General features: G+C 45.9%; 2 protein-coding genes across 7 annotated transcripts in view; one reads left to right on the top strand and one right to left on the bottom strand.

Moving 5' to 3' along the window:
• DOCK7 (dedicator of cytokinesis 7) overlaps positions 1-7,913 on the top strand; it is a 98,716-nt gene extending 90,803 nt beyond the window's left edge. For all 4 annotated transcript variants that reach the window (XM_059477727.1, XM_059477726.1, XM_059477725.1 and 1 more), the window contains 4 exons: positions 1,031-1,174; positions 1,929-2,035; positions 2,995-3,162; positions 4,448-7,913. In XM_059477727.1, the coding sequence (XP_059333710.1) occupies positions 1,031-1,174; positions 1,929-2,035; positions 2,995-3,162; positions 4,448-4,490 (462 nt within the window). In that variant the 3' untranslated portion in view covers positions 4,491-7,913. The remainder of the gene's footprint in view (positions 1-1,030; positions 1,175-1,928; positions 2,036-2,994; positions 3,163-4,447) is intronic.
• On the bottom strand, positions 7,259-19,031 carry USP1 (ubiquitin specific peptidase 1). Of its 3 annotated transcripts, none has more exons than XM_059477728.1 (9): positions 18,930-19,031; positions 18,562-18,755; positions 17,248-17,371; positions 16,821-16,928; positions 16,159-16,319; positions 14,857-15,569; positions 13,598-13,768; positions 12,298-12,499; positions 7,259-8,932 (listed from the first exon to the last, which is right to left on the bottom strand). In XM_059477728.1, the coding sequence occupies exons 2-9, from the start codon at positions 18,720-18,722 to the stop codon at positions 8,224-8,226; spliced, it is 2,349 nt and encodes a 782-aa protein (XP_059333711.1). In that variant the 5' UTR covers positions 18,723-18,755; positions 18,930-19,031; the 3' UTR covers positions 7,259-8,223. The 3 variants fall into 3 exon arrangements, with proteins under 3 accessions (XP_059333711.1, XP_059333712.1, XP_059333713.1); XM_059477729.1 differs by having other exon boundaries at positions 18,562-18,727; positions 18,930-19,028; XM_059477730.1 differs by lacking the exon at positions 18,562-18,755 and having other exon boundaries at positions 18,930-19,030.
• Between the last annotated feature and the right edge of the window lie 8,743 nt (positions 19,032-27,774).

Below are 27,774 nucleotides of genomic sequence, written 5' to 3'. Positions count from 1 at the left end.
TATCATATATATTATATTAAAAGAAAATTATATACTAAAAGAATAGAAGAAAAGATTTCATCAGAAGGATAGCAAAGGAATGGAATGATACTAAGACCTTGTACTGTTTACAGCTTCAAGACAGGTGGCTGTCATTGGTCATCAAGTAAAAACAATTTCACATGCTGGGTAAACAATTTTTTAAATCACATTCTAAAGCAGCAAAACATGGAGAAGCTGAAGCTTCTCAGCTTCTCAGGAGAAAAGATCTTAACAAAAAAAAAAATTCATGAAATATGTTCGTGACAGCTTTGGAGTTCCTAGGGAATTCTCCCTGTTGCCATTTGACCCAAAGTAAGCCCAGACTGATTGAGGGATGTGTCTGCCCCACCACCTCCACACCTGGTATAAGGAGGGGTGCTTGGAGAGCTCTGCAGGCTGGGCTGGGTTGGTGCAGCCTGGTCTTAGTTTTATAAATTATGAGTTTTATAGTATTTTAATAAATTAAAAAGGGAGTTGTATTTTTTTAATAAGGTTTTTTAAGGATAAATTGTTTTATTAAAAAATGACATTTAAGTTATTTTTATTTTTAATTTAATAATTAATTATTTGGAGTTTCTAATGTGGATTTTTTATTTAATTATATAATAGTATTTAACTTTATGAAGAAGGTGAAGAAGAAGGATTAGCTTTTGTTTTATATCATTTATATATATAACAAAATTTGTATATATAGTTTCATATATATTATTGTATTTTAAATTTTTTAATTCTAAGTTTTTTATTATGTGATATTATATACTTTTATTTAAATTATATATTAATAATCTTAGTTTTATTATTTAATTTTGGAAGCTTTCTTTACGGTGTTAGGTCAAATGTGTTAGGTCAGTGTTCTCTTGGGGGTTAGTGTCTGTCAGCACAGAAAGTCTGAATTTCTCAGTAAGCAGGGTTCCAACACCACCCCACTGTGGCCTGGGTGTTGCTGGAGGTCTGTGCCTGGTTGCCAAGCTCAGCCATAACAAAAATCCTCTTCTGGCTCCTTGCTTAGATCATTCTGACCCCCATCGAGGTCGCCATCGAGGACATGCAGAAGAAAACCCAGGAACTGGCTTTTGCCACCCACCAGGACCCTGCAGACCCCAAGATGCTGCAGATGGTGCTGCAGGGATCAGTAGGTACCACAGTGAATCAGGTGAGGATCACTGTCCCGGCTGGGCTCTGCAGTGCACAGCCCTTGTTTCTCAATCCTCTGGAATTTGTGCAGTCTGTGGGATGTGTTTAGGGTCACTTAGGGTAGGGCTAGGCCAGCTGTTCCCAGGGATTTTGTATTTGAGTAAGAGTCTTGAAAATGTGAAATCCCTCCCTCAGTTACTGCTCCTCCCTGGCACTTGCAGATGTTTCTGCTTGCTCCTCTTCCCTGAACTTTCCCTTTGTTAGCCAGGCTCTGCAGGATTGTGTCCTGCTGTGGATTCTCAACAAAATGGAAGGCAGTGGAGAAAAACTGAGGAAAAGCTAAAGGAGCCTGAGTACAGCACAGTGCACAAGCTGGAAAAAAGTCAGCTGGAGTTCTGAGGGCTGGGTTGAGTTTGTGGTGCTGGCAAACACTCCCTGGCTTCCATCTGCATTGTTTAAACTTTGCCTCAGTTGTGAGTGGAGCAAACTTTGTCAGGACTCCTTATAAAGGAAAACAAATGGAGAATCTGTGCAGTTTCTCACACTGTTTTCCAAAAGCAGAGTTTAAAATAAAACAAAGCAAGGCCCAAAGGCGACTCAGTTGTCACTGAGGTTGGTGATTTACACCAGATTTCCCAGCTGCAGCTCTTCAGGATGCTGTGTGTAAGGAAATGTTGTGTTTTGGGGATGTCTTCTATGTGGCTGAACTTTCTCCAGTGATTGGATGTGACAGACAGTTCCCAGAAGCTCACTGTGCCCCTTCTCTCCTAAAGGGACCATTAGAAGTTGCACAGGTTTTCTTGTCTGAAATCCCCAACGATCCAAAGCTCTTCAGACACCACAACAAACTCCGTCTCTGCTTCAAGGACTTCACCAAAAGGTAAGGAAAGGGTCCCCAGGGCACTGCCAGGTGCAGAGGCTGCTGCTGCCACCCCAGCAGGGCCAGTGCAGTGACCCAGGGCTGTCCTGCTGTCCCTCCAGCTCCCAGCTGCCATGTGCTGCTCCTTCCTCTCCTGCCAGCCCTTCCCTGGTGGTGCTGCTGCTTCCTGGCTTCGTGGCCTTGCAGGGAGGAATTGATCAGGGAGGAATTGACCCCAGCTCAGCTGTGAGATGTCCCAGAAAAATCACAACAGGCCAGAGCTCCCAGCCTGGCAGGGTCAGGTGGAACTCCTGCACTGGCCAGGAGATGAAATTTCCTTCTGAAGTGAATTTCTCCAAGCAGAGTGGAGAGATGCTGGCACAATTCCCTGGAGAAATGTGCTGGCTGCTCTACTTTCCTTGAGTCATGCAAACTGCAGCATCTTTTACAGCACCAAGAAATTTTTAAAACCACCAAAATAATGGAAATGAAAAAGCTGTGAGCAAATAGATCCAGTGGAAGCATAGCTTTCCCTTGTGAAATAAATGGCTTTACTGATACAGTTGTTTTCCTACCCTTTATTTAAATTACATCTTTGCAAGCAGAAGAGTTCTAGATGAACATCCCAGACTGCTATTTGTTAATCTCCCCTGATTCTATCCATCTTTAAATCCTCTGGAACTGAAAGCGGCTCTGTGGAAATTAGCTTTTCATTTCTTTTCAGAGAGGATAAATGTAACTGGAGGGTAAATGACAATAAAGAAGGAGTTGTCACTCTGGAAATGGGAGATGTGACACCCTCTCCTTGCCCTCTGGGCACCAGGTGGTTCAGCTGAGCCCTGATGACCAAAAGACAGGACTAAGGGTATTCCTGTGATCCCAGAGGGACAGAGTGGCTGTGTTTGTGCTGTTGGATGGACAGACCTGCAGCCAGGGGCTGTGTCTGCGTGCCCAGCTCTCTCAGAGGGTTTGTGTTGCAGGTGTGAGGATGCCCTGAGGAAGAACAAGAGCCTGATCGGGCCGGACCAGAAGGAATATCAGCGCGAGCTGGAGCGCAACTACCACCGCCTCAAGGAGGCCCTGCAGCCCCTGATCAACAGGAAGATCCCACAGCTCTACAAGGCAGTGCTGCCTGTCACGTGCCACAGGTGCATATTTGGGTTCCTCTCCGGGCACAGGGTGTGAAACTGAGGGCTCTGAGCTTCCCTGGATCCTGCACCATCCGTTTGTTTTCAATCCTGGCTCTCCTGGCTGAGCCCGTCCCTGTTCCCTTCTGTCCCTCTTGAGAGCACATTCCCTTCCCAGCAGCTGTGGTAGGTGGTGTTTGCAATGCTCCTTTTGTTCCTCAGCTAGGACAGTCGGTTTTTTGTTTGTTTCCATCCTGCATCCCATTCCTTTTAGATGCAAAACCACCCTCAGCATGGCAGGACTTTATTCCCAATGAAAATGGGATCAGGTGCTCCAGTGGGGGGGAAATTGTTGCTGGAAGACCAGGAAGCTGGAGATTGGGTTTGTGTGAGACAGGACATAAAAATCCCAATGGGAATCACAGGATCACAGAAGGGTTTGGGTTGGAAAGATCTTAAACACCATCCAGTCCCACCCCTGCCAGAGCAGGCTGCTCCAACCTGGTCTGGAACAATTCCAGGTTTGGGGTGACCAAAACCTCCATGTGCAGCTCATGGATGAGCAGGGGGATTTGGGGTACAGCCACTTTCCAGCCAGGCTGTGGCTCCCTGAACAGGGCCAGGAGTGGTTCCCAGCAGGAATCTGGGATTTCTGTGGAGTTTCATGGCAGCAGGGCAAGGCTGGATGTTCCTGCAGCTGAATTTGGGGGGTTTCTGGCTGGGAGTGCTGCAGGAAGGTCCCTTCCCTCCCTGCCCAGCTTTGGGATGCTGCAGCTCTCCCCAGCTCTGTGTCCCAGCTGTTCCCTGGCAAATTTTCCTGGCTGGCATGGTGGGAACACCAGAGCTTCCCTCCCCACGCAGCCAGGCACCCTACAAATGCTTTGGTGTGGTAATTATTGTCTGATCAGATAATCAGCCTAATACAGGCATGACATGAAATATCCTGAAAAACATAGAATATCCTGAGTTGGAAGGATCCCACAAGGATCAGAGTCCAACTCCAAGTATTCCTGGCAAATTCTACTCTAGGGATGTGTTTGAAGGATTTAAATAAGGTTTCAGTTGTGCAGGTGTTTGTGCTGCTTCTGTGTGTACACAGGAATTAAACTTTCTGTCAGTGCTCTGGATGATACAAACCCAAACCCAAATCCTTGGAAAAGCAACGAGTTTTAATGCCAGTGGATTTAATTTTTGTTGTAACCAGCTCTAGGAAATACTGGAAATCAATTCAGAGTCATTCATCTGGTGAGGCTTCTTATTTCACCATGGAAAATCTGAGCTCATCATTGTATTTTCTCTCCCTCAGAGACTCCTTCAGCAGGATGAGCCTTCGCAAAATGGAAATCTAAACGAGTTAAAAACCAAAATAATAAAAAAAGCACTTAAAAAATTAAGGTTTTGAAAAGAAAAAGAGCCTTGTTATCAGCGCTGGGAATCAAAGAAGTTTTATTGTGAAATAAAACTTGGACTTCATCCTGGACATCCCACACACCTCTTCCTCCATCAAAGTGTTCAGTGGCCAAAAAATCATTCTGAAATGTCAAATGTAGACTTCTCAATGTTTGAAAAGAAAAAAAAAAACATCATGGCAGTGGTATCCAGAGTATTGGTGATGAGCTGTAAACTTCCCTGTTTTTTAAGGCATTTTTATGACTCAAAGGTACACTAAACGCATTTACCTTTATTTATAGCATTACCTAATGTTAAATTTATTTTACTTTTAGTTCCTATATTTAATTTATATTAGGACCATACGCAAATGCATTTTGGAAGTTTTTAATGTAGTGATGATGCTGATGGTTATTTTGATGGTACTATTAAATATGTGAATGTTTACACTTTAATTCCCTGTGCATTGGACTTCAGGGCTCAGCATCCTTGGGGAAAAGGTTCAGAGCAAGGTAAGTCATGGTAACATTAATTAACAGAGTGCTGATTGTTTATTATCCCTGTTCTTTTGCTGCAAACAAAAAAAAACCCAATAATTCCACCTGTAGCCAGCAGCAGATGGAGGCACAGCTTGGTACCCCCTCACCTCCTTCAGGCCAGCAGGGGAGGTTTCAGCTTCACTTGTGTGTGGTCATGGACATCTCCACCAGCTGGGAGGTGCCAGCATCTCCTCACCCCTGGGATTAGCAGTGTCCATGCAACTAAACTCATTTTATGTAATTTTTTAATTATAGCCTTATTTAGGGCAAAAAAACCTAAAATGGTATCACAGTTTAAAAGGATACAAAGCATTCTTTGCATTGCTGTTTAAGTTTTACAGAAGATACTTAGGGGTCTAACACTGCACTTTGAGGAAACATCAGATTTGGAGCTGAGTCCACAACTCCTAAATCTTGTCCTTAATAGTTTTCCTCTCTGTGGTGGATAAAGTCCCCTGGAAGAGGTGGTGTGTGATTAAACACATTTGTTCTCTGTCCATAAATACTTAAATATGCATAAAAAACCAGATATACACACAAAACCTGAATTTTATATAGAGAGAGAGAGTATAAACATACTCTTTATATATATATAAAAAATAGAAGGAAAAATGGGTTTATACATGAAGTGCCCCCTTCTGCAGCAGCACTGAAGTTTAGGGTGGGGAATGTCTTTTTTTTTCCTTCTTGATAATTAATTTTTAGGTTATTGGAGACTTCTCCCATGCTCTGTTATCCCAGCAGCTGCACAGGGGGGTGCTTTGTGTGCCAGGCTCTGCAATGTTCCCTGGAACAGAATAATCCTGAATTTGTTGTGTCACACCTGCGTGGAGTTCCCTGCAGAAGGAAAATTCCAAACTTTCCATGGATATTCCAAGGCTCTTGCAAAGCCCACGGGTGCTGACAAGGCCTTGGAGGTGCTACAGGAGTCAGGGAATCTCAGAATGGAAAATATGAAGGAAGGAGGGAAGGGCTTTGGAAGAGATTTACAGGAAGAGGCATTAAAAATATTTACACAGTGCAGACAAATCCCAGGAGCCACCAAAGGATGAAACTTTAATTTACAGCAGTCCTGTTCCAGGACAGGAGTTACAAGCAACAAGTTCGGGGGTGGCAAGTGGTGCTTGAGTGAATATCCCAAAAATCCACCCCCAGTCCCTCTCCCTGTGCCAGAGGAGGGGTTTGCATTCAGCATCTTCTGGCTGAGGCTGTTTTCTCTTCAGCTGCCACAAAGAATCTCCTCCCAGGCTGTGCTGGGATGATGGAAGGCAGCTGGGTCTTCCTGACATCCTATTTTGGTGTAAATAGTGGTTATTTTGTTTCCTTGCAACATTCCTGATGCTGCAGTTGAGTGAAAAAGATAAAGTCTTGCACCAGGTGTGGAAAAATAAACTTTCATTTGCAGGCTGAAATTCAGCAAATCCTAAAAAATTGCATTCTGTAATGGGGTTTGGCTGCCCTTGCAAGGTAAGATTACTGATATTTTTGTAATGTAGCTTTTTCTTGGTTTAGACTCTGAAATGATTTATTATTATGGTGCAATGCTTTGGAAAAGGGAAGGTGTATTTTGTCATTGCAGATTATTTTATGCTGCAAAATCAAGGCCTGTACAACAATGAGAGGTCAAACCTAACATGGAAAATACACTAAAAGAGATTTTTCCTGAGTTACCTCCATGTTTATACAACATTATAATAAAAGACAGTAAAAATTAAGTATTGCAGAATTAACTAGGCAGAGGTTTTTAGGGGTCTTCCTGTAAATAAATTAATTTGTAGTGGAAAAAGGTGAAATATATCCAGGGCTTTGCAGTGACACTTGATGTCATTGCATCCACCCTGGGACAGACTGAACAATCCCCCTTTTTTGAGTCAGATTTGTTAAGATCTTAATTAACAGATTATAAACAGATTATAGGAGTCACCTTCAATTCTCTGACAGACAGTTTGGGATTTTCATCTCTGCTATTTAGTGCAAATATTAATGGTTTTTCAATGTTTCCCCTTATCCTCACAACTGTAGTCAGAAAGTACCTTCAAATTAGGAGGTACTGTCCAAGAACCAGCTAAAACCACAGAATGTATTCTAGAAGCACTTTAATTCTTTAAGATAATTTCCCTTTTTGTAACTGTTCCCAAAGTCCTTTCCCTTTCTGCTTTCCCCTCTCCAAACACAACAGGCTGCTCTGCTTGTCTCAGATGCGGATCATAACTTTTTTATTTCATATGTACATTCTTAACAAAGCATCAAAGCCAAATGCTCTCCTTTCCCCCCAGTCTCAGTGAGCTCCAGGTACAAATTAACTTCAGTTAGAAGGTCACCACTAAGCTCCCAAACACCCCAAACAGAGATGCAGATTTGAGGGCTTCACTCTTCAAAGTACAAAATTATTTTAATTACACTACACTCTGCCCTTGGTTTGAAGTATTAATCACACCTATTTACACTTTGCTCATTAACACCTATGCACCAAGATGCAAATTAGACCAAACACTTGCATGAATTCAGTTCCCCCCAATGCTCTGGACAAGGTTCCCAGACTTTTCCTTGTGCTTCAAGTTGCAAGGAGCAGGAAAAAATGGGAGCAGGAGAATAAACCACGTCCATTACCCAAAGACTAAATATGAAATGTTACTTCCCAAGTTACAAAAATACACAACTTCTGATGAAATTTGCTAGTTAATATACATTTACTCCAGGGTATGAATACAAATAACTTTTATTTAAAAAAAAAAAAAAAAAACAACAACCAAAAACCAAACAAAAACGGGGGAAAAAAGGAAAGAAAAAAAAAAACAGAAAAAAAAAGGAGTAAAAAGGGAAAAAAAAAAGCTAATAATACAACAGGCATGTCTGAGACCTAGAGCTGCATTAAAACCACTACTGGGTGCTGTAGGCATCGTTTAGAATCTATACAAACTGGTATTTCTAAAAGGTCAGAGCACTATTTTCCAGCAGAAAAGTTACAGTGTGAGTCAAGTCCTATGTCACGTTTTGTTAATTCGAGCCACTGGACACCGAAGGAAAAAAAGACCAGAAAGATGAAGAATCAGTAGCTTCAAAAAACAAACAGCCGTTGCTTCCAGGTAGCTTGGATGCAAATCAGAGCCAGAGGTGTATGCAAATCCCAAATATTTACAGTCCAAGTACAGCATCACTCTACAATTTTCTTATAAAACAGTAGGTAAGGAGTCGATGTGGATGACGACGTCGGAGAAAGAGAATTCAGGAAGTCCTTTTCCTCTGTGACCTTCACTTCGGAGTCGTCGAAGAGCAGCCACTTGCCCTCGTACTCCTTGAGGCTCTGGAGCACGTAGAGAGCTTTGTTCTCCAGGGCTTTGTTCTCCAGTCCGTTGGCCGCCAGCGCCGGGGGCTCGCCCTGCCGGGCCCGGGGCTCGGCGCTGGGCTCGGCGCGCGGCTCGGGCGCCGCGCTCGGCAGCTTCTCGGGGTTGGGCTGTTTGCTGGCACACAGCTCGCAGTCAGCCTTGCTCTTCTGCCCCCCCAGCAGCCCCACGGCCTCCACGTTCTTCTTGCCCAGCACCTTGAGCCTGAAGGAAACCTCGCCGTCGTCGTAGTCCTCGGCCACGGCGCGCGCCTCCTCCTCGGTCAGCGGCTCCGGCTTGAGCGCGGCGTAGGCCGGCTCGGGCAGGAAGGTGCCCCTGTCCAGCTCCAGGCTCTGCAGGTCCGTCACCTTCACCGAGGCCGTGTAGTGGCCGCTGCTGATGGTGATGCCGCTGTGCATGACCACGGCGAAGAGCCCGTAGGTGTCGTTGGTGGGCCGCGTGCTCCACTCCTCCAGGGACAGCCGCAGCGGCGTCAGCAGCGGCGTGTTGATCTTGGACAGGCCCCCGTAGCAGTCAAACCTGCCGAGGACACAGGGCTTACACCTGCTGCCACAGCACCTCCCACACACCACTGCAGGGGCCCAGAGCTGCAGCCACAGCCTTGCTCCTCAAGGACATGGATGGTGGGAACTGCTCCCTGCTGTCCCGGCCCAGCACCAGCATCCCAAGCATCCCAGGTCAGGAAAGGCATTTTTATGACTGTTATGTTAAATCTTACAGCCCAGAAACTGTAAATTTTAACTATTTCTGAGATCCCATTTTTCTAAAGTATCAGCTAAAGATAATGATGATACAGGTTCAGCTGATTGTTATCACTCCTGCTCCTATTTCTGCACAAACACCCCCTTCTCTCTCTCACGATCCTGTTCAAAACAAACCAAAAACCTTTTCAACAGCAGGGTTGGGTTTGTTTTTTTCTCCTCCTGAAAGAGTCATTTACTAAATAAAGCATTACTTATTTTACTTTCAAGTAGCTTTAATATCACTCAGAGATGGTGACTAATTTTCCTCAGCTCCCCTCAGTGCACTGTAGCTGTGCCAGTGGTGCTCACCTGGGAATGTTCACTAGCTATTCTAATTTTTCAAACAATTCTGTGGCTAATTTACTTTGGAAAAGCCTCTAGTATTCCATAAATATTCAGTATTTTGTTCACAGCACACAAGTTTACCAGGAGGGGAAAAAAATCCTTTATAAGGATCTTGTATAGAGTTTGAAGAGAAAGTCAGTGTTGGGATTTCACTGTGCATCAGCCTCCTTGACTGATCCTGCTCCTGATGACTTGCACATTGCATCAGCCCAGATCAATTAACCCCTTTATTTAACAATAGGCTGTGATGTCCTAATAAATTCCAGGGATGACTCAAAGTCTTACTCAACTGTGAGGGTGTTGCAGGGAAAAATACTGGGGAGTACAGACAAGGCCTGTAAAACTGAGGTTTCCAAGAGCTCACTGCTCTTATCATAGGAAAAAATAACTTAAATCCAAGGAAACTGCAGCCATGGCATAACTGCAGCTATGATTATTGTTTTTCTGGATTTAATTTTGGTTCTGCTTCACTCCTGTTCAGAGCATGAACCCTGAGACACAGAAATAAACACAGTGACACACACAGATCCTCAGTCACTCCAGTTCAGTGAAACCTCACTGCAGACCTCTCTCACCATCACATTTCACTCCACCAAAAAGAACACAGAAGAGCACAGAACCAGAACTAATAAATCTTCTGAAAATCCCTATTAGCAGCAGCCAGAAATAGAGATATTCAGAAGAGAATCAAGAAACACAGAACTGCTGGCTGATACCCTGGATTGCAAATCCAGTTCCACTCAAGCACACTGGGACAATCAAATTCACAGAAAACAGGAAAAAACAGGCTCTACCTTTCTTCTCAATGAATCCAGCATCAGAAAGATTTGGAGAGGAGGAAATAAGAGAGGAAATCTTTTCCTATTAGATTTTTGTTCTTCTTAATGATAAGAATCTGAAGACAGAAAAATTGCATGCCAAGTACTCTGCCTGCTCTGACTGATGCACTTCAAACACATCAAACCTGATTTCTGCAGCCACATCTTTGGAGACCATAAATTAGTGACATTTTACCCACTGCACTGAATTTCACGAGACAAAAAGCTGATTTTCTCACAGATTGTTAAACTTCTATAGTGGAAATGCTTAATTACATGTTACCAGTTAACAAATTCCTCCTAAACAGCTTCACAGCCTGCTCACACATGGCCTGGCATTTTTCCCCACACACACACTTGCCAAAGAGAATGACTCCTCCCCAGGCAAGGAGATTTTCACACTGGCTGCTTTATTTTAAAACAGAACACTTTGCAAAGCAGCATCTAGAAAAGATGAATAAAATCCCTATTAACTGCAAATATTTACAGTACCCTTAATTTCTCATTTATTTACAACTCAGTCACCAGAGAACTCAGTAGAGCAAAACTGAGCAGACCAGATTCCCAGATTTTTGTGGGAGCTAGAAGTTGTCTGAAGATTCTTATCTTAGTTTTTTTTTTTTTTTGCTTAAAGCCAGTAGAAGTTTGTTTTTTCAGCAATGACAGGGTTTTGCCCAAGAGAAAACATCCAACCCAAAAGTCAAGAAACTCTTCTAAAGAGCTTCAGCTTCATCACAGGTTTCTCTGTCAGGTTTTCCACTCTGACTTCTTAATCTCTGACTGGTAGCCCTTGGCAGAAAATTTATGGAAGGACTGAGAGGACACAGGAGGAAAACCACAAGAGACTGGATTCACTCTGACCTGGAAATTGGTCTGAGTGTTTTGGAGCAAGGAGCTGAAGCTGGCCAGGGCAGAAGAGGTGAGTGAGGCAGGAGAGGACTGGTTAACTGCAGGTCCTTCCTCACAGAAACAGGAAATACAGGAGCAAATGGAAGATAATTTTCATGTTTTTCACTCAACTGTGATGATTTTTTAGTGTGCAGCTCTAAGTCAGTATATACAAATCAGTATTTAAGTAAATATGTGGAGATCAATGAAAAGACAATTTTGTATGTTATAATTCTGGACTTGTATGGAAAGACAGTGCAGAGACAGTTATTCCTGTACAGTGCTGCAGGGTATGGATTTTTCTTTGTTTCCTATCATCCCAAAGAAAATCCCTAAATTCTTAAGTATTAAAAAAAAAGATAAGGAACACTCCCACAACTTCTTTCAAAATATAAGGATTGCTACAATTACAGTACCAAACTGATTGCTCTGTAATTGAATATCAATGATGCTGATACTATTGTGTTTATGAAGTAATTGATGATTTTTTTTTTAAATATTAGCTCTTTAAAATGTTTACCTGATTATTTTTTCCCCAAAAATTTCAGTGCTTACATTCAGGTCAAGACCAAAGTCTGCTTAAAGGAATTGGTCAATTTTGGGGTAACGACTGTTGGCTCTTTAAAGTGTGTTAACTCCTGATTATATTTTTTTCCCCCACTAACATTCATCTTTTTAATACTCACATTCAGGCAGAGACAACATCAGACCATAAAATGCAGGTTTGTTCTCATTACTTGTTCTGGTAAAGCAGTTAAAGCTGCCTCTGAGCTCAGAGTTTATTTACTTAAAACTCAACTATCTCCTTAAATAGGAGGATATTTAAAATAAAGTTTTAAGAAATACCAGGTTCTAAGAGTAGAGCTAGAAAATTTTTGTTAAGGAGTCTCCTGAAAGTCAATTTTTCTGGAAGTAATTTCTGCCACTACCTGGAACAACACAAAGCCTTTATGGCATTGGGGGCTTCATCCCAGCAATTTAATTCCAATCTGGGAATCTTCTGGAAACACTCCAAAGCATTTCCAGCTCTGGGGGTGAGACCTCCCTTGCTGCAGGACCCTGTTTGGTAAGACAAGCAGTGCATACTCACTCCAGGCCACTGGCAGCAAAGCACTTCAAGTGAATCGTGATCACTTCGGGCATTTTATCGAACAGGAGGCTGCGCTCCGCTTCCGTGTAGTGGTGGCAGTTCTCACAGAAATATTTGTCCTCTCCCACAATCCTCTCCACTGAGGCAAACTGGGAAATTGCCCATTTCAGAGTCTTCATTTCTGTTTTTGGCTCTGGAGAAACTAGAAAAGAAATCACTGTATTCAGGGATATGCCAATATTTACATTTCCAACTCATCCCGCCAGAAGAGCAACAAAACAAAGTATGCCAAGTTCAGACCACTCCAAACCTGCAACAGTGCAAAGAACACTCAGTATGTGTGAAATATGTGATGTATTCCCATCTTTGGAGCATTTCAGGATGGGATGAAAACATCCCTTAATGGATGTCATTACTCAAAATTAGGATTTTCCCAAAGCTCCTTTCACACAATTTTGTTGCCATGTCTGGAAATGGAGAGCTTGGATGAGACCAGAATTTCACTTATTAAGGCAAATCCCCAAAATAACCAGAAAGTTCCCTCTCACTTCTTGCATTTTGCCTCCCCTGCCACCCTCACACTGCTGACAGGATCGCTTCACATACGAACACCACCCCACACATTTTCCTTTGAATCCTTCAGCAAAATGGGGAGCAAAATCAGGAAAAGCTGCTCCAAATTAAGTCAGTGGCAACTAAAATTAATTCCCTTAAAATCCTCAATTTCAAGATGTGTTTTTGGCACGCTTCCTTTTGAAAATAGCTAAAAAACTGCATATAGATCAATAAAATTTGTGAAAGAGACCACATGACTAACATTTACAAACATAATACGACTGTTATTAAAATAACAACAATCTAAAATACTAAAATTTTTTTTTTAGTAACTGAGGAAAAAAAAAGCTGGATTCTTGTTTCTTTTATTTCTAAGAAAAAAATGTAAATATTTCTTATAAAAAGAGGAAAAAGCAAAATTTCTTATTCAGGAAGAAAAAAGAAGACTCAAATCGAAGGAAATACCTACTCATAAGTAGGAAAGCAGGTGCCTAAGTGACAGATTGTAGGCAGTCCAAGCTATGTGTTAAGATCTGGAACAATTTGAATATTATCTGGATCTGCCAACATTATCAGCACCATGTTTCCAAAGTCTAAAGTTAATCAGTACAGGAGATAACAGCCTCTAATTTTAGCCAGCACAAACAGGAGCCGTGCTCCTTCCAACTGCAGCACTGTCCTTCCCCATGGCTGGCAGAGGCAGGAACACACCTCACAACCCTTTTTTTTGGAGGGAATTACTTACTTTCAGAACTCTCTTCACTTTTAGAAAGCTCATCTTCTTGCACTGGCACACTGATGTCCTGAAAATCCTCCCTCCTTTCCGTGAAGCACTCGCACTCCAAGCAGCGGGTCCTCAGCACTAACTGGCCCTGGAAGAGTTTCTCCACCAGCTCGAAGACAGCCAGCTCTGTACCTGCAGAGAGCACATGGCACATCCCTGAGCAAGGGCCACTTCACTCCAGAGACCCTTCAGAGCCTGCTTATCCTCACAAAATCCCTGTTACACCGTGACATTAGGGAGCTCAGACAGGAATTCAAAAGCAGAACAAATCACCAACAGTTTTCATGGTGTCATCTGCTTGTAAGTAAATAAGGACCCTCTGTCTCTTGGATCTCAAACTTTAATTTCTGTTCTAAATTGGGTTCTTGTTTTGTGCTTGAAGTGTGACAGTGTCACATTCTGGAATTTTGGTTGTCATCAATGCTTTGATGCCTCAGCATGGACTGCTGAGCTCCTCAAGGAGCACCACACTGGGTTTGCCTGGTTTCTGTTCATTCTCAGTCTCTCCTCCTTCCTAAATTTACTGGCCAGTTTTGGCCAGATTTGCTGAAGAAATGTAGAACTCAAAAGACTCTTCATTCCTTCAATTTTTTATAAAAAAATGGTGGGTGGAAAGTCCCAAATTATTAAGTACTGGATTCATACTGAGGCCCTTCCCTCAACATGTATCTTGTGTTTCATTGACACAAACAAAATCCAGACCTGCCAGCCAATTAGCATTTCTAATTGGTATCTATTAGATCTAAATAGATTAGATCTTTAATACATCCTGAATCCTTCTTGGTTCTTGGGAAGGTTGGGAATATGGAAAGATTAAGAGACAGTGTGTAAAACCATAGTTAGTGGTGTTTGGTTCTGTTTGCTCCTGCCAGAAATATCCCCTTACATCTCAAATCCACTTGCTCTCTCTATGGATGACAAAAATTAGTGGTAAATACAAACCTGGTAATATTCAGCCTTTTTTATACATATTGTACAACAATTACAGAATGTTAAGAGAAATGCCTCGAGATCTAAGCTAAACAGGTCAAGTTCTAAAAGAAAAAAAAATTACAAACACCTATAAAAATAAATTCTCTTTCCTAAAAATTATCTTCAATTCCTGAAAAACCTAATTTTGTGTTTAGAGCTCTGCAGGCTGTGCAGTTTGAAGGCTGACTTCCCACGCATTGTACTTTCTTAATCCTACTAATTTTAAGCCCATCCACTTGTGCACCAACCTTCCTTTTTTGGTTCTTTTTCAGTTCCTTTTCCATGATGGCTTTCCACAGGAGACGCTGGTTCATGATATTCTTCTTTACTGTCACCATTTTCACACTTGACAGCTGACTCTTCGAACTCACAGTCATATTCTTTCCCTGGCTCTTTGGATCCCAAGTTTGTAGTTAACTTTCCTAGACTGTAAAATTTGGACAGAATACTGGGCTGTTTGCAGGAGGATTTTAACCAGTTTAACCTAAGGCGCGACTTTTTCTGCGTGGGCTTGGCGCTCTCGCTCTCCCCGGAGCACTTGGCGATGGCATCCGTTTGGTTTTCCATCTTTTCTCCCGTGGCTTTCCTCTTGGACCTGGTTTGTCTTTGATTTTCTTCTGCTGCAATTTGCTCTTTTGATACTTTGGATTTTTTCTTGGCGTTGCCGCCCTCGGCGTCGCTTTTCCTTTTCCCATTTCCCTTGAGCAGCTTCTCCTTGGCCGCGTCTCCGCTGTGGCTGCCCGGGCTGGGATCCTCCTCCTCAGCAGGGCTCACACCCCCATTGCTCTCAGAGTTTTGGCTGGGTTTCTCCTCCAGTTTAGCTGCAGGCTCTTCCACAGGCAGTTTGTTCAGCTCTTCCTTCTTCAGCAGCTGGCAGGTTTCCTGGATGTTGCCCAGGATACACTGCAGCACCTCCTGGGCATCGTGCTGCAGGTACCCTTCGTACATGGGGTTCAGCTCTCTGTGAAAGAAAGGAGCAAAAAGGAGGGTTGGTATCCTCTGCTAACTGGGGAATGTGATTGGAGACTGAAATCGGGTTTGGTATCCTCTGCTAACTGGGGAATGTGATTGGAGACTGAAATCAGGGATTTAGAAGTCATGGAGGATCAGGTGTCCCCTCTGTCACAGAGCTGGGGGAAGGATCTGCCCTAAGGATTCACACACACCCAGAGTGGAGCTCCTCAGCTCCAAGGGGATCCTGCCCATCGCTGAAGTGTCCCAGGCCAGGCTGGACAGGGCTTGGAGCACCCTGGGACTGTGGGAAGTGTCCCAGCCCATGGCTTTAAGGTCCCTTCCAAGCCAAACCTCTCTGTAATTTAATAACACTTCTGTACCTAAGCACTGTTTTAAACCCCTTCTGCATCACAGTCTTACAAATTATTTTCAAATTTCTAGCACCATGGTGCCAACAATAAGCACACAAATCTTGCTGCCTGCAAGGCCACCCCAAATTGAAGGCCATCCACCTTGCACCAGCCTCTAAAGCTGGGGAATGCAATAGCCTGGAAATGTCAGGTCAGAATTCTGGCAGCATTTGGGGGGATTTGTACCTGAGGGTGTTCAGCAGCCTCCGGGGCTGCGTGGCCAATTCATCCGTGTATTTCTCTGGGTTCAGCAGAAAACTGGCTTGAAGCTGCTCAACTGAAAGGATCAAGGAGTGCAAACTGCAGATGAGTTCATAACTTGCCAAGGGATCTTCTTTACAACCTCCCTGCAATGACAATGTAAAAGGAATAACAACACTTGCAACAGGTACATTGGTCACAAATTAACATTTTTCTCTCTCCCCTCCCTTGGTTTTGTATATTTGGCTGAATTTTTTGTCTGCTATGGGAGGCAGGTGGGTTTCAGACAGTACTTTGGTTTTTTTTCAAGGAAGAAACAAACAAAAAAGCCCAATTAGCCATTGGTTTAAAATCCCAAACCATCCTTGCCCAAACTCTCATTTCCCTCAGCACCAAGCACTGTTTCATAATTATCTTTGTGTCAGAAGCATGGTCAGATATATTCCTCAAATTTCTTCTGTTAGACTTTAAAACTTGAGCTAAAGTTCAAAACAACTTAAATACATCTTCAACTGAAGCAACAGTGCAAAAAACAGTGCTGAAAAGCTTTTAAGAACCGAAATCAGTTCTTTTTTTTCAATTTTCCTTGCATTCATGACAGCCTGGCTTGCAAGGTTACAAACAAAGAACACGTGGGGATTTGTTACCTTTTCTGCCTTTTGCTCTCCTTCATCCTTTGAAGATTCTCTTTTCTTTGAAATGATGTTATATAAATGTTTTACTCCAGTTTTAAAACCAGGACAAAAATATAATACCTGAAAGCAACAGTTGAAAACATGAGAATAACTGGAATAAGAAGTTATTCCACACATAAATGCACATTTATAATCCACACAGCCCACACCTCCCCAGGCACACAAAGATCCAGGATTTGTCACAGCAGGGAGGAGCCCTGAGTATGGAAACTGAAGAATTTCCCAATCAGGACAACCACAGGGCACACATTTCCTGCAGCAGCATCTTTATTTCCCTGCTGTAATGAGCTGCCCTTTTCACTGCACCCAGAATAAACCAATTTTCCCCATTTGTGCTGGACCAAATGTCCCTTTTGGAGCCCCCTGGCCGTGGCCTCACCTGCAGGACACTGTTCAGGTAGCAGGTGTTGCCCAGGTTGTTCAAGCCCACAAAAGGCAGCATGTTGTCTTTTTTCTCACAGCTGACAAGGGAGGGGGGCTGTGCTGCAGGAACCACCTGGTCACTGGGGAACAGAGAATGGGGTAAGAGACACTGCAAAAAGCACTCCTTCATCCCTCCCCACCTCAGAATTCAGCACTGAGAAATGCAGATCTAAACCCTGCAAAAGTGTGTCTGAATTCACTCTGACTCCTCAGAACCCACCCAAAAACACAGGAGGAAAACCTGCTCCGAGTTCCAACACATCAACTAGCAGGACACTGATTTAATGGATCAAAAATTTCATATATAGATACTTTTGTATGTTCTTTCTTCATTCATAAGGCAGAAAAAATGTGCCTAGAATGTATTTTCATGTTGTCCCCTGCTCCAGTCACATAATTTCTGGATGCAAAGTCAAAGCATAAAACCAGAAAAAAAAAAACTAAAAAAAAAAAGAAACCAATAAACCTGACACACTATACAGTAATTATCATTATTATTAATTACTGATAGAAGTGATTAATACACTGTAATGGCACAAAGGAAAGCCTCCAACTATTTCTAACTCACCATAATTTTCTTTTCCCCACTTAGATTCCCTCACTAGTAATGACATGAATTTCAGGCTCAGGGCCTGAAAAGCCCCAATTAATGACAGCCAACTCCACAATTAAAGATCCTACATATTGCCATTAAAGCTCATTTTGCAGAAAATTAAATTTTAATATAAATAGTTCAGTGACACAGTAACTAGTTATATTGACTTGAAGCAAAGCAAGTTTTTTGACTGATCTCAAAGTTTGTGCGAACTAAACACCCAAAGAAAAAATCCAAAATATCCAAAGAGCAAATCGCAGCAGAAAAAACCACTTGTTTTCTTAGAAGAGTTATTAGAAGTTGGTTACAGCGACTAAATATGTTTTAAGAACTAACTTCAGCACGCGATGCCGAAGTTTGTGCCAGCTGAACATGCCGGTGCGGCAGAGCCGCTTTCCCAGCACAGGCTCGGTCCCAGCAGTGAGCTGCCTCAGCGCGCCGAGCCCGCCGGACGTTAATTTAACGAAAGCGCACGGTAATTCATTTAATTAAAGCGCACGTTAATTCACTGCATGGAGCGCGTGCTGCAGCGCGTTACTGCTGCGAGAACACGAAAGCGAAAGGAGCGGGGAAGGAAGGAAGGAAGGCAGGATGGATGGAGGGAAGGAAGGAATGAAGGATGGATGAGCCCGAGCCCGCGGCGCCGCCTCACAACTTCTCCCGCGCGGCACTCACATCTCGGCGCCTCGCAACTCCGCGCCCTTCGGCTCATTTTCCTGCGCCTCGATGAAATCCAGCACTCGCTTCGCTTCCTTCTTCTGAAAGAGCTTCAGCGACAGCCTGTTCTTCTTGGAGGGGCTGGCCCTGGCGCTGTCGCCGGGCAGGACGCCGGGCATGGTTCCTGCGGGGCGCGGCCGGGGCGCTCACACCTGGCGCGCACACACACACACACGCGCACACCAGGCGCCATTTACTCCCCGAGGGGGCCGAGCGCGGACCCGCCGCCCCCCGCCCCGGGCTCGGGCCGCCCCCCCGCGCCCCCCGCATGTTCCCCGCGGCCGGCGGGGCCCGAGGCCGCGGTGCGGCCGCTCCCCCTCACTCACCGCTACATGCCGGCCCCGCTCCCGCTCGCCGTTGCCATGGAGACCGCGGGGACACCGTCAGCGAACTTGGCGCGTTTTTTTCCGCGCGCCGACGAGGACCCCCCCGCCCCGCGCGCGCCCCGCCTCGCGCCGCAACCCCCCCGCCCCGCCGGCGGCCGCCCGGCGAGAACGCCGGAAAACCGAGCGCGCCCCGCCGGGGCAGGCCGGCGGGTAAAAGCCATGACGAGCGGCGGCGGGGCGTCTGCCGGGAGCCGGCGGACAGAGCGGCGGCGGCTGGGTGCTGGAGCTACGCCGCCACCGGCCCCGCGAGGCCGCCGCCGCATCAGGCAGCGCGGCGGGCAGCCCGCTGTGGGTCCTGCCTGGGCGCGCGCGGGCGCTGGTAACGGCCCGGCCAAAGGGCTCGGGTTCGGGCTGTACCATTTGCGTGGGGAGAGCCCTCCCCTCCCCCCGCCGGCGGGAGGTGGATTGGTCCGGTTTTGACCACGCCCCCTGTGCAGCTCGGCCAATCAGAGGCGGCGGTTTCGTTTCCCCTCACGCCCTGAGGGCCCTGCCCGCAGTGCCCTGAGCGGAGCCTTCCCGCGCTTTGCCATAAAAACCGCACATCCCTGCGGGAATTCCCAGCGCTGCCCGGCCCTGAGGGCCCACCGGCACAGCTGTGCACCCCCCATTGCCCAGAGCGGAGCCTTCCCGCGATTTTCCATAGAAACCGCACATCCCTGCGGGAATTCCCAGCGCTGCCCAGCCCTGATGTCCCACAGGCACAGCTGTGCACCCCCCATTGCCCAGAGCGGAGCCTTCCCGCGCTTTGCCATAAAAACCGCACATCCCTGCGGGAATTCCCAGCGCTGCCCGGCCCTGAGGGCCCACCGGCACAGCTGTGCACCCCGCAGGGAATTGTAGTTACCACCGAGGCTGTTAGGGCTGCAAAACTGGCGATTTAGGGGTCCGGAATGTGGGAAAATGCTGTAAATTTCTGCGTTCTGCGCTTTAAACTGGCCCCTGCAGGACCTTTAGCCTGTACATAAAGGATGCATGTTGCTCATACATAAAGGTTTTCTAACAGGAAAGTTTATTCACGTAAGATTTTTTATAGGTTTAGTTACATAACTGACTGAGCAATACCCAGATCTGGGTTTTGGGGTGAATTACCCCAAATTTGAGCACTCAAAAGCTGAAGTTCCCCAGGACCAGCTGCTGCTGCCTCTCCTGAACGTGGCACTCCTGTTAAGCACTAAAGCAAACTGAACTCCACAAAATCGCTTTTTTTTTTTTTGCAGTCCTGCAACATTTTCAGGGTTTTTTTGCTGCTGCACAAATTAATAATTACAGCTAATTATTATTAATTATTACACTATCCCTAAATACTCATATGAATTATGGAAGGAATTGTTATATTCCAACTGTGTATATTCCAACACTCACGGCCATGCTCCTGCAGAGGTTTTCATTTCTCTTACAGATAAAATATCCACATGTACCTGCACATGCAGGTTTCATATTCCCAAGATTAATATATTGATTTATTTCCTTGATCTGTGGGATCCCCAGAGCTCCCCAGAAGCTGCTGGGACTCTGCATTCCCATTGAGCATGGATGGATGGATTTCCCCTGCAGCTCTGCCATGTGAACTTTAGCTCCACTCAGCAAACACTGCCTGAGGTCCCTGCAGTTAATGGACACTCAGGACTACAGAGGCTCTTTTGTGTGAGACAAGAATCTTATCCAGGTGGGTGGTGCCCCAAGGTCCTGGAAGTGCTTGGCTGATTAATAAAGTGATTAATTAAGTCTGTGTGACGCTGCTGGTGATGCCTTGTGCAGGCTGCCCTGGAGCAGAGGCTGGGCAGAGTCACAAAATAAAGCAGGGATTGATTCCAAGGATCTCCTCCACGGACCCACCTTGGGCAGCACCAGAGCCCAGCCAGGGCTGCACCCAAGATGAACCAAAATGGCCCCAAAATGCACGAGCGGGCACGGGCTCTGTCCCTGGGATCAGCTCTGCTCCATTTGCACCTTGCAGTTCATTGTCCCATTCCAGCTTTAGCCCTGCAGTCCCACCCTGCTTGTTTTTCTCTCTCCAGCCCACGGGGTTTGTGCTCTGGGGCTGAGATTTGGGTCATTTGTCCTTGGTGCCCAGCTGGAGCAGGAATTGTTTTGTCTCCCTGCTCTGTGCACAGAGCTCAGCATCCCTGAATGTGAGCCCAGCCCCACACACTAAAGCAGCACAGAGTGTGAAAATAGAAAAGCCAAACCTGAGGTGTCAGTGGTTTGAGGCATTGGCTGAGGAGTCACTTTGGTGGCAGCTGGAAGGTTCTGAGCAGTAAAACCTGGGGCTGTAATGAGAAAATCTGGGAGTGTTTGGTTCCAGGCTGGAACAAGCTCTGAGGGCTGGTGTGATACAGAGGTGCCCTGACCCTGCTGCTCACCTCAGCCAGGGCCTGCCCTGCCAAGGTGTGCTGTGCAATCTGCTTCAGCAAACAGGAGAAAAGACTGTTTATACCCAAGGGTTTTACAGGCTCACTCTAAGTCCACATTAGGTAATTCCTCATTTCATGTGTTAGCTGAACTCCAGGTGTGCTGTGCCTAGGAGTGCCATCAGTGACATCAGAAGGCTGAGATCTGGGGTAAAGCCAGGCTTGGGGACATTGCCAGGCTCATGGTTTGACTTTTCAGGGGCAGTAACTGAGTGAAGGAGGGAAGGGAGATGTTTGCAGAGCAAATTTGAGGGACTGGAAGTGCCCACAGCATTTCTCATGGTGGTGATGGGGCTTTGGTCTCTGATACATTTTTTTTGGCTAATAAAGCAGCCAGCTCAGTTTCCATAGGTATAATCATTATTTTAATACACAAATGCATCTGCTACACAAGCAGTACATGGGTGAGCCCAACACCTCTCAGAACACTCACTCAGCACTCATTTGGAACACCTTTCCCTGCTCTTTTCCCAGTGTGGGGAACAATTCCCAAATTCTCCCTTTAAAGAGGTCTGTGCTGAGCTGCTGTGCAGCCCAGCAGGGCTCAGGGTCAGGTCTGCTTCCTGGATTTTTAAAATTAAAATGAAAACTTCCTGTTTTACTTTTTCTGCTGGTAATTTCATCTGATTACATATAACCCTCAGCCTGCTGTAAATAATTTCTCTCCCTTAACTTACTCACAAATTGCTCCCTAATTCCCCATCATCGTTATTTTAACCAAACCATGATTATGTCATTTTTAATTTCCACTCCAAATTAGTTCTCCCTGGCTTTGAGAGACAAAGCCAATGTAATTGTGAGACATTCTGAGTGATATTTAAGCTTCCCCTCTGCCGCCTGGATGGAAAACTGGGGTGAAATCTTAGCTGCAGCTCTGTCAGTTGATTGATTTCTTTTAATTAGGCAACACAGTCACACTTCTGCCTCTTCTTTCTTCCCTCTCACCTTTCTCTGATGAGTTCATCAGCTGCAATCCCAGTCCAGGTCGTTGTTGGATCCAAAGTTTGGGGCACAGGGAGGAATCCAGGCAGTGCCAAGCCCTGGATGCCAGGACAGCAACAATTACAAAATGCCCCTGAAGCCATGATTTATTTTCAGGAAGCAGGAGCTGCCCTGCTTGGGAAGAAGCTTCACCCACCAGCCTGACATGGAGCTGTGCTGCCTCAGAGACGCCCACACAGCTCCATCTCAGACCTGCCATCCCTCAGCTCCCTCAAATCTCCTCTTCACCAGCCTCTCACCCTCTCAGATTTTTATGCCCCCTCTTAAAATACGGCTCCCTGTCAGTTCTTAACACGGGGAAATTTTCCCAGCAGGAAAAGATTTTCTGTTTAAATGTACGGAAATGAGGATTATGTTTTTCTGTATCTCTCCAAAGCCACAGTAACACCTAATTAAATATTGATGGCAGCTTAGCATGCTCCATAAAGGAGCTGTTGTCTCATGAAGCCTCACTCCATGCAGCAAAGGAGTGTTTCAGGCACAGGCCAAAGGAGGAGCAGGTGCAGGAGGCAGTGATTCCTTACATAGGGCCCAATGTGCAAAATCAAATTCTGTCCAATACTATGGACTTCACAGCCATGTGTTACAAAAATAGCTGTGCTGGGAGACCAGAAATCTTCACAGGCACAGCCAAAAATAACCACATGAAATGCCTGGAAGGAGCAGATTCCCCAGAGATGGGATTGCTGGAGTCCTGGAGGCAGCCTGGAGTACAGAGCACGATTCCCAGCAGGGGAAAACCTCCCCAACCTTTGGCTGTTGCTGAATCATATAAATCAATTTCCAGAGCCTGCAGCCATATCAATGATAGGCCTATAAATCTGTCAGGGCTCTGGTATTGTTAGAGTTATTCTGTGAGTTTTGGTGCAGATTGTGTGCACACAATGTGCTCTTTCAGCAGCCTTGGATCACACGGGGACCTCGGGGTGGGAAGTTCTGCAGCCCACGCCGGGTAAAACTCATTTTATTCCTGAGGAATGGGACTCTTGGTCAAAGTCCCCACACAGAAAAGGTAAGAAAGCATTCAGACTAATGAGAATACTGGCTATAAAATGTCAGGACAGGACTGGCTTCAGGCACAAGGAATAGAAAGGAATATTTAGGGATTTTATTGTTTGGTGATCCCCACAGTTCATGCAGACTCTGTGCCCTTTCACAGCCAGAAACAGGAACAAATTGTCTGACTTGCTTTACTCCACAGGAAAGGAAATCTGACTCTTCCCACAGCAAGCAGCCTGGGAACGTCCCAATCCCTGAATTATGCCTGCTTGACGAGCTACATCTGCTTTGAGAGCATCTCAGATCATTTCATGACCCTTCCTTTCACTGTGCTGCTGCCTCGGGGCACGTGGGAACAATTTGGCCACTGCAGAACTCCAGTCCCTGTGAGAGCAGCACCTCTGCAGGGCTGTGCCTGGCTCTGGCAACAAAACAGGGTGAGTTTGGGCAATTTGATGTCAGACTGAGGGGGTGAGGCAGCAGCAGAGCCCCTGTGTTCTGTCAGGGGTCAGATCCAAGCTTGGGCCACAGAGCAGCTCATCCCCACCTGGGCCTTACAGCAGCTCCAGCCTCTGCCAAGTAAAACCTGGCCCAAAACCTTGACCTCTGGGGCCAGCTGTTTTCTGGCATCCATAAAGATTCAGATTTTAGGGGAGGCAGGAAAGAATAAATCAGGAATTGCTACAGTTGTGTAAACTCCACGGACAGCCTGCAAGGAGCTCCTTTACTTTCAGCTGCAGAAGGCAAATGTCAGCTTGGAGGCCTGAGCCACAAACCATGAACTTGTCTAAGCACAAACCATAACAAGTTCCTCCATGTGGGAGAGTTTATAGGTTTGGAGGTCAAGGTATTTAGCCACTGATAGCACAGCCTTGGCTCCTGTTTATCTCCCTCCTAGGAGAAAACACAGTTGGATGTGATCTGTGAACTTCCTAGAGCTACATATGCATGGGTGATATCTCAGAAAATGGCAATAATTGCACCCATAATGTAGAAATAAAGTAGATTAATTAGTTCATAATGATATAAATGTGTGGTTCTGAAAATCTGCCAAGGGCAAGAGGCTTCTGTGGCCAGGTCTGAAACAGAGCATTTCTCCTCAGATCTCTCTGAAAGCAAAGCTGCAGGAAAAAAAGAGGATGTTCTGTATGTGGTGCTGTTGCATCCTAAGGGTGTTTTCCCCAGTTTTTGCCTGGCTGTGCATATTTTCTTCCCCAGCTCACAGTCTGCTGCTCTGTTTGATATAAAAACAGATCCAGAGCTTCTCTGGTAGCAGGGGCAGTTTGCTACCAGGGGCTGGAATCCACATCAGAAGGCAGTGCTGCACTGCAAACCATAACCAAAATAAAAATGCACACCAAATCCCTCCCCATCTCTGTTCTCAGGTCGGAATGACATCGCACAGAGCTGTTACTCACTCCTGGAAGCACAGGAAGGAGAGAGCCCGACCTGCACATGCTTGCACCATCTGCTGGCAGCATCTCCACTGACACATTCCTAGAAGGGATTCTGGAATTCCTCATCCACACCTAGGGACACGAGGCCACCGTTATAAAGGTTTAAGATTCAGGTGAGTGTTGGAGCCCCGGGTGCTGAGAATTTCAGATTTCTGTGCTGCCAGGCACTGACCCCCAGGAGAACACGGCACTGACCTGAGGTGTGGAGAAGCTTCCAGAATGGAATGACAGAACTGGGATTGTGGGTGTGCAGTTTGAATAGAAGTGTGCAACATCACATGGTGGGAAACTTAGAGTTTAGGGGTTTAGAATACAGTAATAGATATATAAAGCACGAAGGAAGTTTTAGGGCAGAGGCTGGTCCATCTTCTTCACCTTATTCTTCTCCTTCTTCTCCAGTGGTTTTGTGGGTTTGGGTGATTTTGTGTAATTGGATTAAAAAGTCCCCATTGCAGGTATGAGTGGTGGGTTATTGGGTTAAAAGTAAAAACAATTCAGATGTCATTTCTTAATTGGACAGTTTATCCTTAAAAGGCCTTGCAGAGAGAGATGGGGCTCCATTTTCAGTTTGTGAGAGTGAAGTGCTGCAGAACTCAGGGTTTGTGAGACTGTGACAGAGATAAGAACTGACAAACATCTGAGTCCCAACAAGAAATTCCATCTTGTGCATTTAATCCCCACCTTGGCAGGAGAAAAAAGAAAGCAAAAGAATCAACAGGTGAGTACTTGTTTTTCTCCATAGCAGAGCCATTTTTGCCAGGTTTTAAGGAATTACACAGCAAAGTGACCCCAACACAGCCACCTCACAGGGAGCTGCAGATCCTGTGCTGGCCTCATCCAGAACTGTGCCAGGTGTTGTCCCCAGCACAGAGCCATTCCCTTGGGAACTTCTGAACTCCCTGCTGGAATCCCAGCTGAAGAATGGGATCCTGTCAGATTCCTTGCCTATCCCAGAGCCTTGATATACAAATCAAACACAGCCCTTTGTTAGAGCCACAAACATCACCCTGTGAGTGAATGAATGGCTCAAGTGAAAGTGAAACTTGATGAAAGCATTGGTGCTGTTGAGGTGTGCAGGGGTAGATCAGTTCCTCCTCCTGCCCCACCCCTTGGTACAAGAAGAGGCTGTAAGTGGATCCAGGAGGGAGGTGCAGCAAACCAACTGCTCCTGCAGTCTGTGGAGTTCACAGCACCAAGAACATCACCAGATGCCCTTGCTTGGCTTTTGAAGAGAACTGGCAGTTTTCTAGCAGGTAACATCTTCATCCCTGCAAAGCCAACAGGTCACGTGTGGCCCTTCAGCCTGGAGGATGGAACTGGAGGATCTCTAGGGCTTCTCCAGGTGCAGCTCCTGGGAGGATTGCTGAGGAGTTGGCCCCTGAGTCACCAGGCACTGAACCAGTGCTGAAGGGCAGGAGCTCCCAGCGTGGTGACTCAGTGGGAATCAGACCATGGAGCAGGGGACAAATGACACATAAGTGACAATCCAGGAAACCAAAGCTAAGGCAGGGAACAGCTGAGCCTCTCTGTGATGGGAATGGCTGCCCTCTCCTAAGAGGAGCAGCATCACATCAAGCCCAGGGTCATGAGCACACACCTGTCCACAAGAGATTTATGGAAAAATGAGAACCACTTCACAAGGGACAACTGAGCAAAGAAATTCCCTTTGAGTAGATTTGGAGTCTGTCAATGGATGTGGGAATTCCAGCTGTGGCTGTGCCACCTGAGCTATGAGCAGCAGCATTACTTGTTCATTGCAGAATCCCAGACTGGTTTGGGTTGGGAGAGACCTTAAAGTTCATCCCATTCCACCCCTTGCCATGGGCAGGGACTCCTCCCACTATCCCAGGCTGCTCCAGCCCTGTCCAGCCTGGCCTTGGACACTTCCAGGGATCCAGGGGCAGCCACAGCTTCTGTAGACAACCCAAATACTTGAAGGACATAACAACTTCTTTTGGGGAACACAACTACAGCAAATTTATTTGCCAGGCAAATAAATGGTTTGATGTGAACATCACAAGGGTGATGTGTGTGCCATAAGCAAATGAAGTCTTTTCCATATCACTTTGGGAATCCCAGGATGTGGCACAGGGCTGAATGAGCAGCAGGTTGGTTCCTGGAGGCTGTTTCTTCTCCTGGACACAGAAGTTGTATCTACACTCCACAATTTTCCCTGCCTGCATCCAGCTGGCTGGGATGTGTAGGCAAGCACTGGATTTGGGCTGTGAAAGGGGATGCACAGTCAAGTTTCACAATAATCCTGGTTTGATCCATAAAACCCTCCCAAATGGAGCTGCTTTGCAGGGTTGATATTTGTATTCCTGCAGCACCCAGATACTGGCAGGAGCATTTTGCCCCTTTCATGCTGCCAGCCAAAAGGGGAGGGCCACAGGCCTGGCAGGTGGATGGGGCAGGCATTTGGCATTCCCACACCATACAAGGCAGCTCTGTGAGCACAGCACAAGTTTGCAGAGAATCTACAAAAATGGATGTTGGCACAAACGTGACATTCTATAGAACAGTAGTGATTCTGTACTGCCTTTCCAAAGGGGCTGCATCACATCAGCCCCTGCCCTGGCACTGCAGGCTCTGGACACAACATCAACTCTGTTTTCCCCCCAGCACAGGGCAGGAGCCTCTCCCTGCTCCTGTCTGGCTGCTCTTGGCAGCTGCAGGGCCTCCAGGAGGGTCCAATCCCACCCCTGTGGGGAAACGTTCTTCTCCAGGGAGTCCCTTCCCCATCCAAACCACCACCCACCCTCTGAGGCATTTGCCAGCCAGCAAAGCCCAGTGCCTCTCTTAAAAAACACACATAAAAGCAAAATCAGGTGGTGAGAGGCTGTAGGAAACCACATTCTTCTTGTTGTCCTTTCCCCCCTTATAGTGACCTTTGGGAAGGAGCCCTTGGGCGGATCT

Source organism: Ammospiza nelsoni, chromosome 9, assembly GCF_027579445.1.
Source record: "Ammospiza nelsoni isolate bAmmNel1 chromosome 9, bAmmNel1.pri, whole genome shotgun sequence".
In the NCBI taxonomy this organism is placed as follows: Eukaryota; Metazoa; Chordata; class Aves; order Passeriformes; family Passerellidae; genus Ammospiza; species Ammospiza nelsoni.
This window is presented reverse-complemented; position numbering and strand designations above follow the sequence as displayed.

Excerpts from the sequence above, each read along its gene's own strand:
- USP1 (XM_059477728.1), bottom strand. The coding sequence starts at position 18,722 with ATGCCCGGCGTCCTGCCCGGCGACAGCGCCAGGGCCAGCCCCTCCAAG. Across the intron at positions 16,320-16,820 it reads GAGAGCAAAAGGCAGAAAAG|GGAGGTTGTAAAGAAGATCC; the intron begins GTAACAAATCCC and ends TTGTCATTGCAG. Across the intron at positions 13,769-14,856 it reads AAAAGAACCAAAAAAGGAAG|GTACAGAGCTGGCTGTCTTC; the intron begins GTTGGTGCACAA and ends TGCTCTCTGCAG.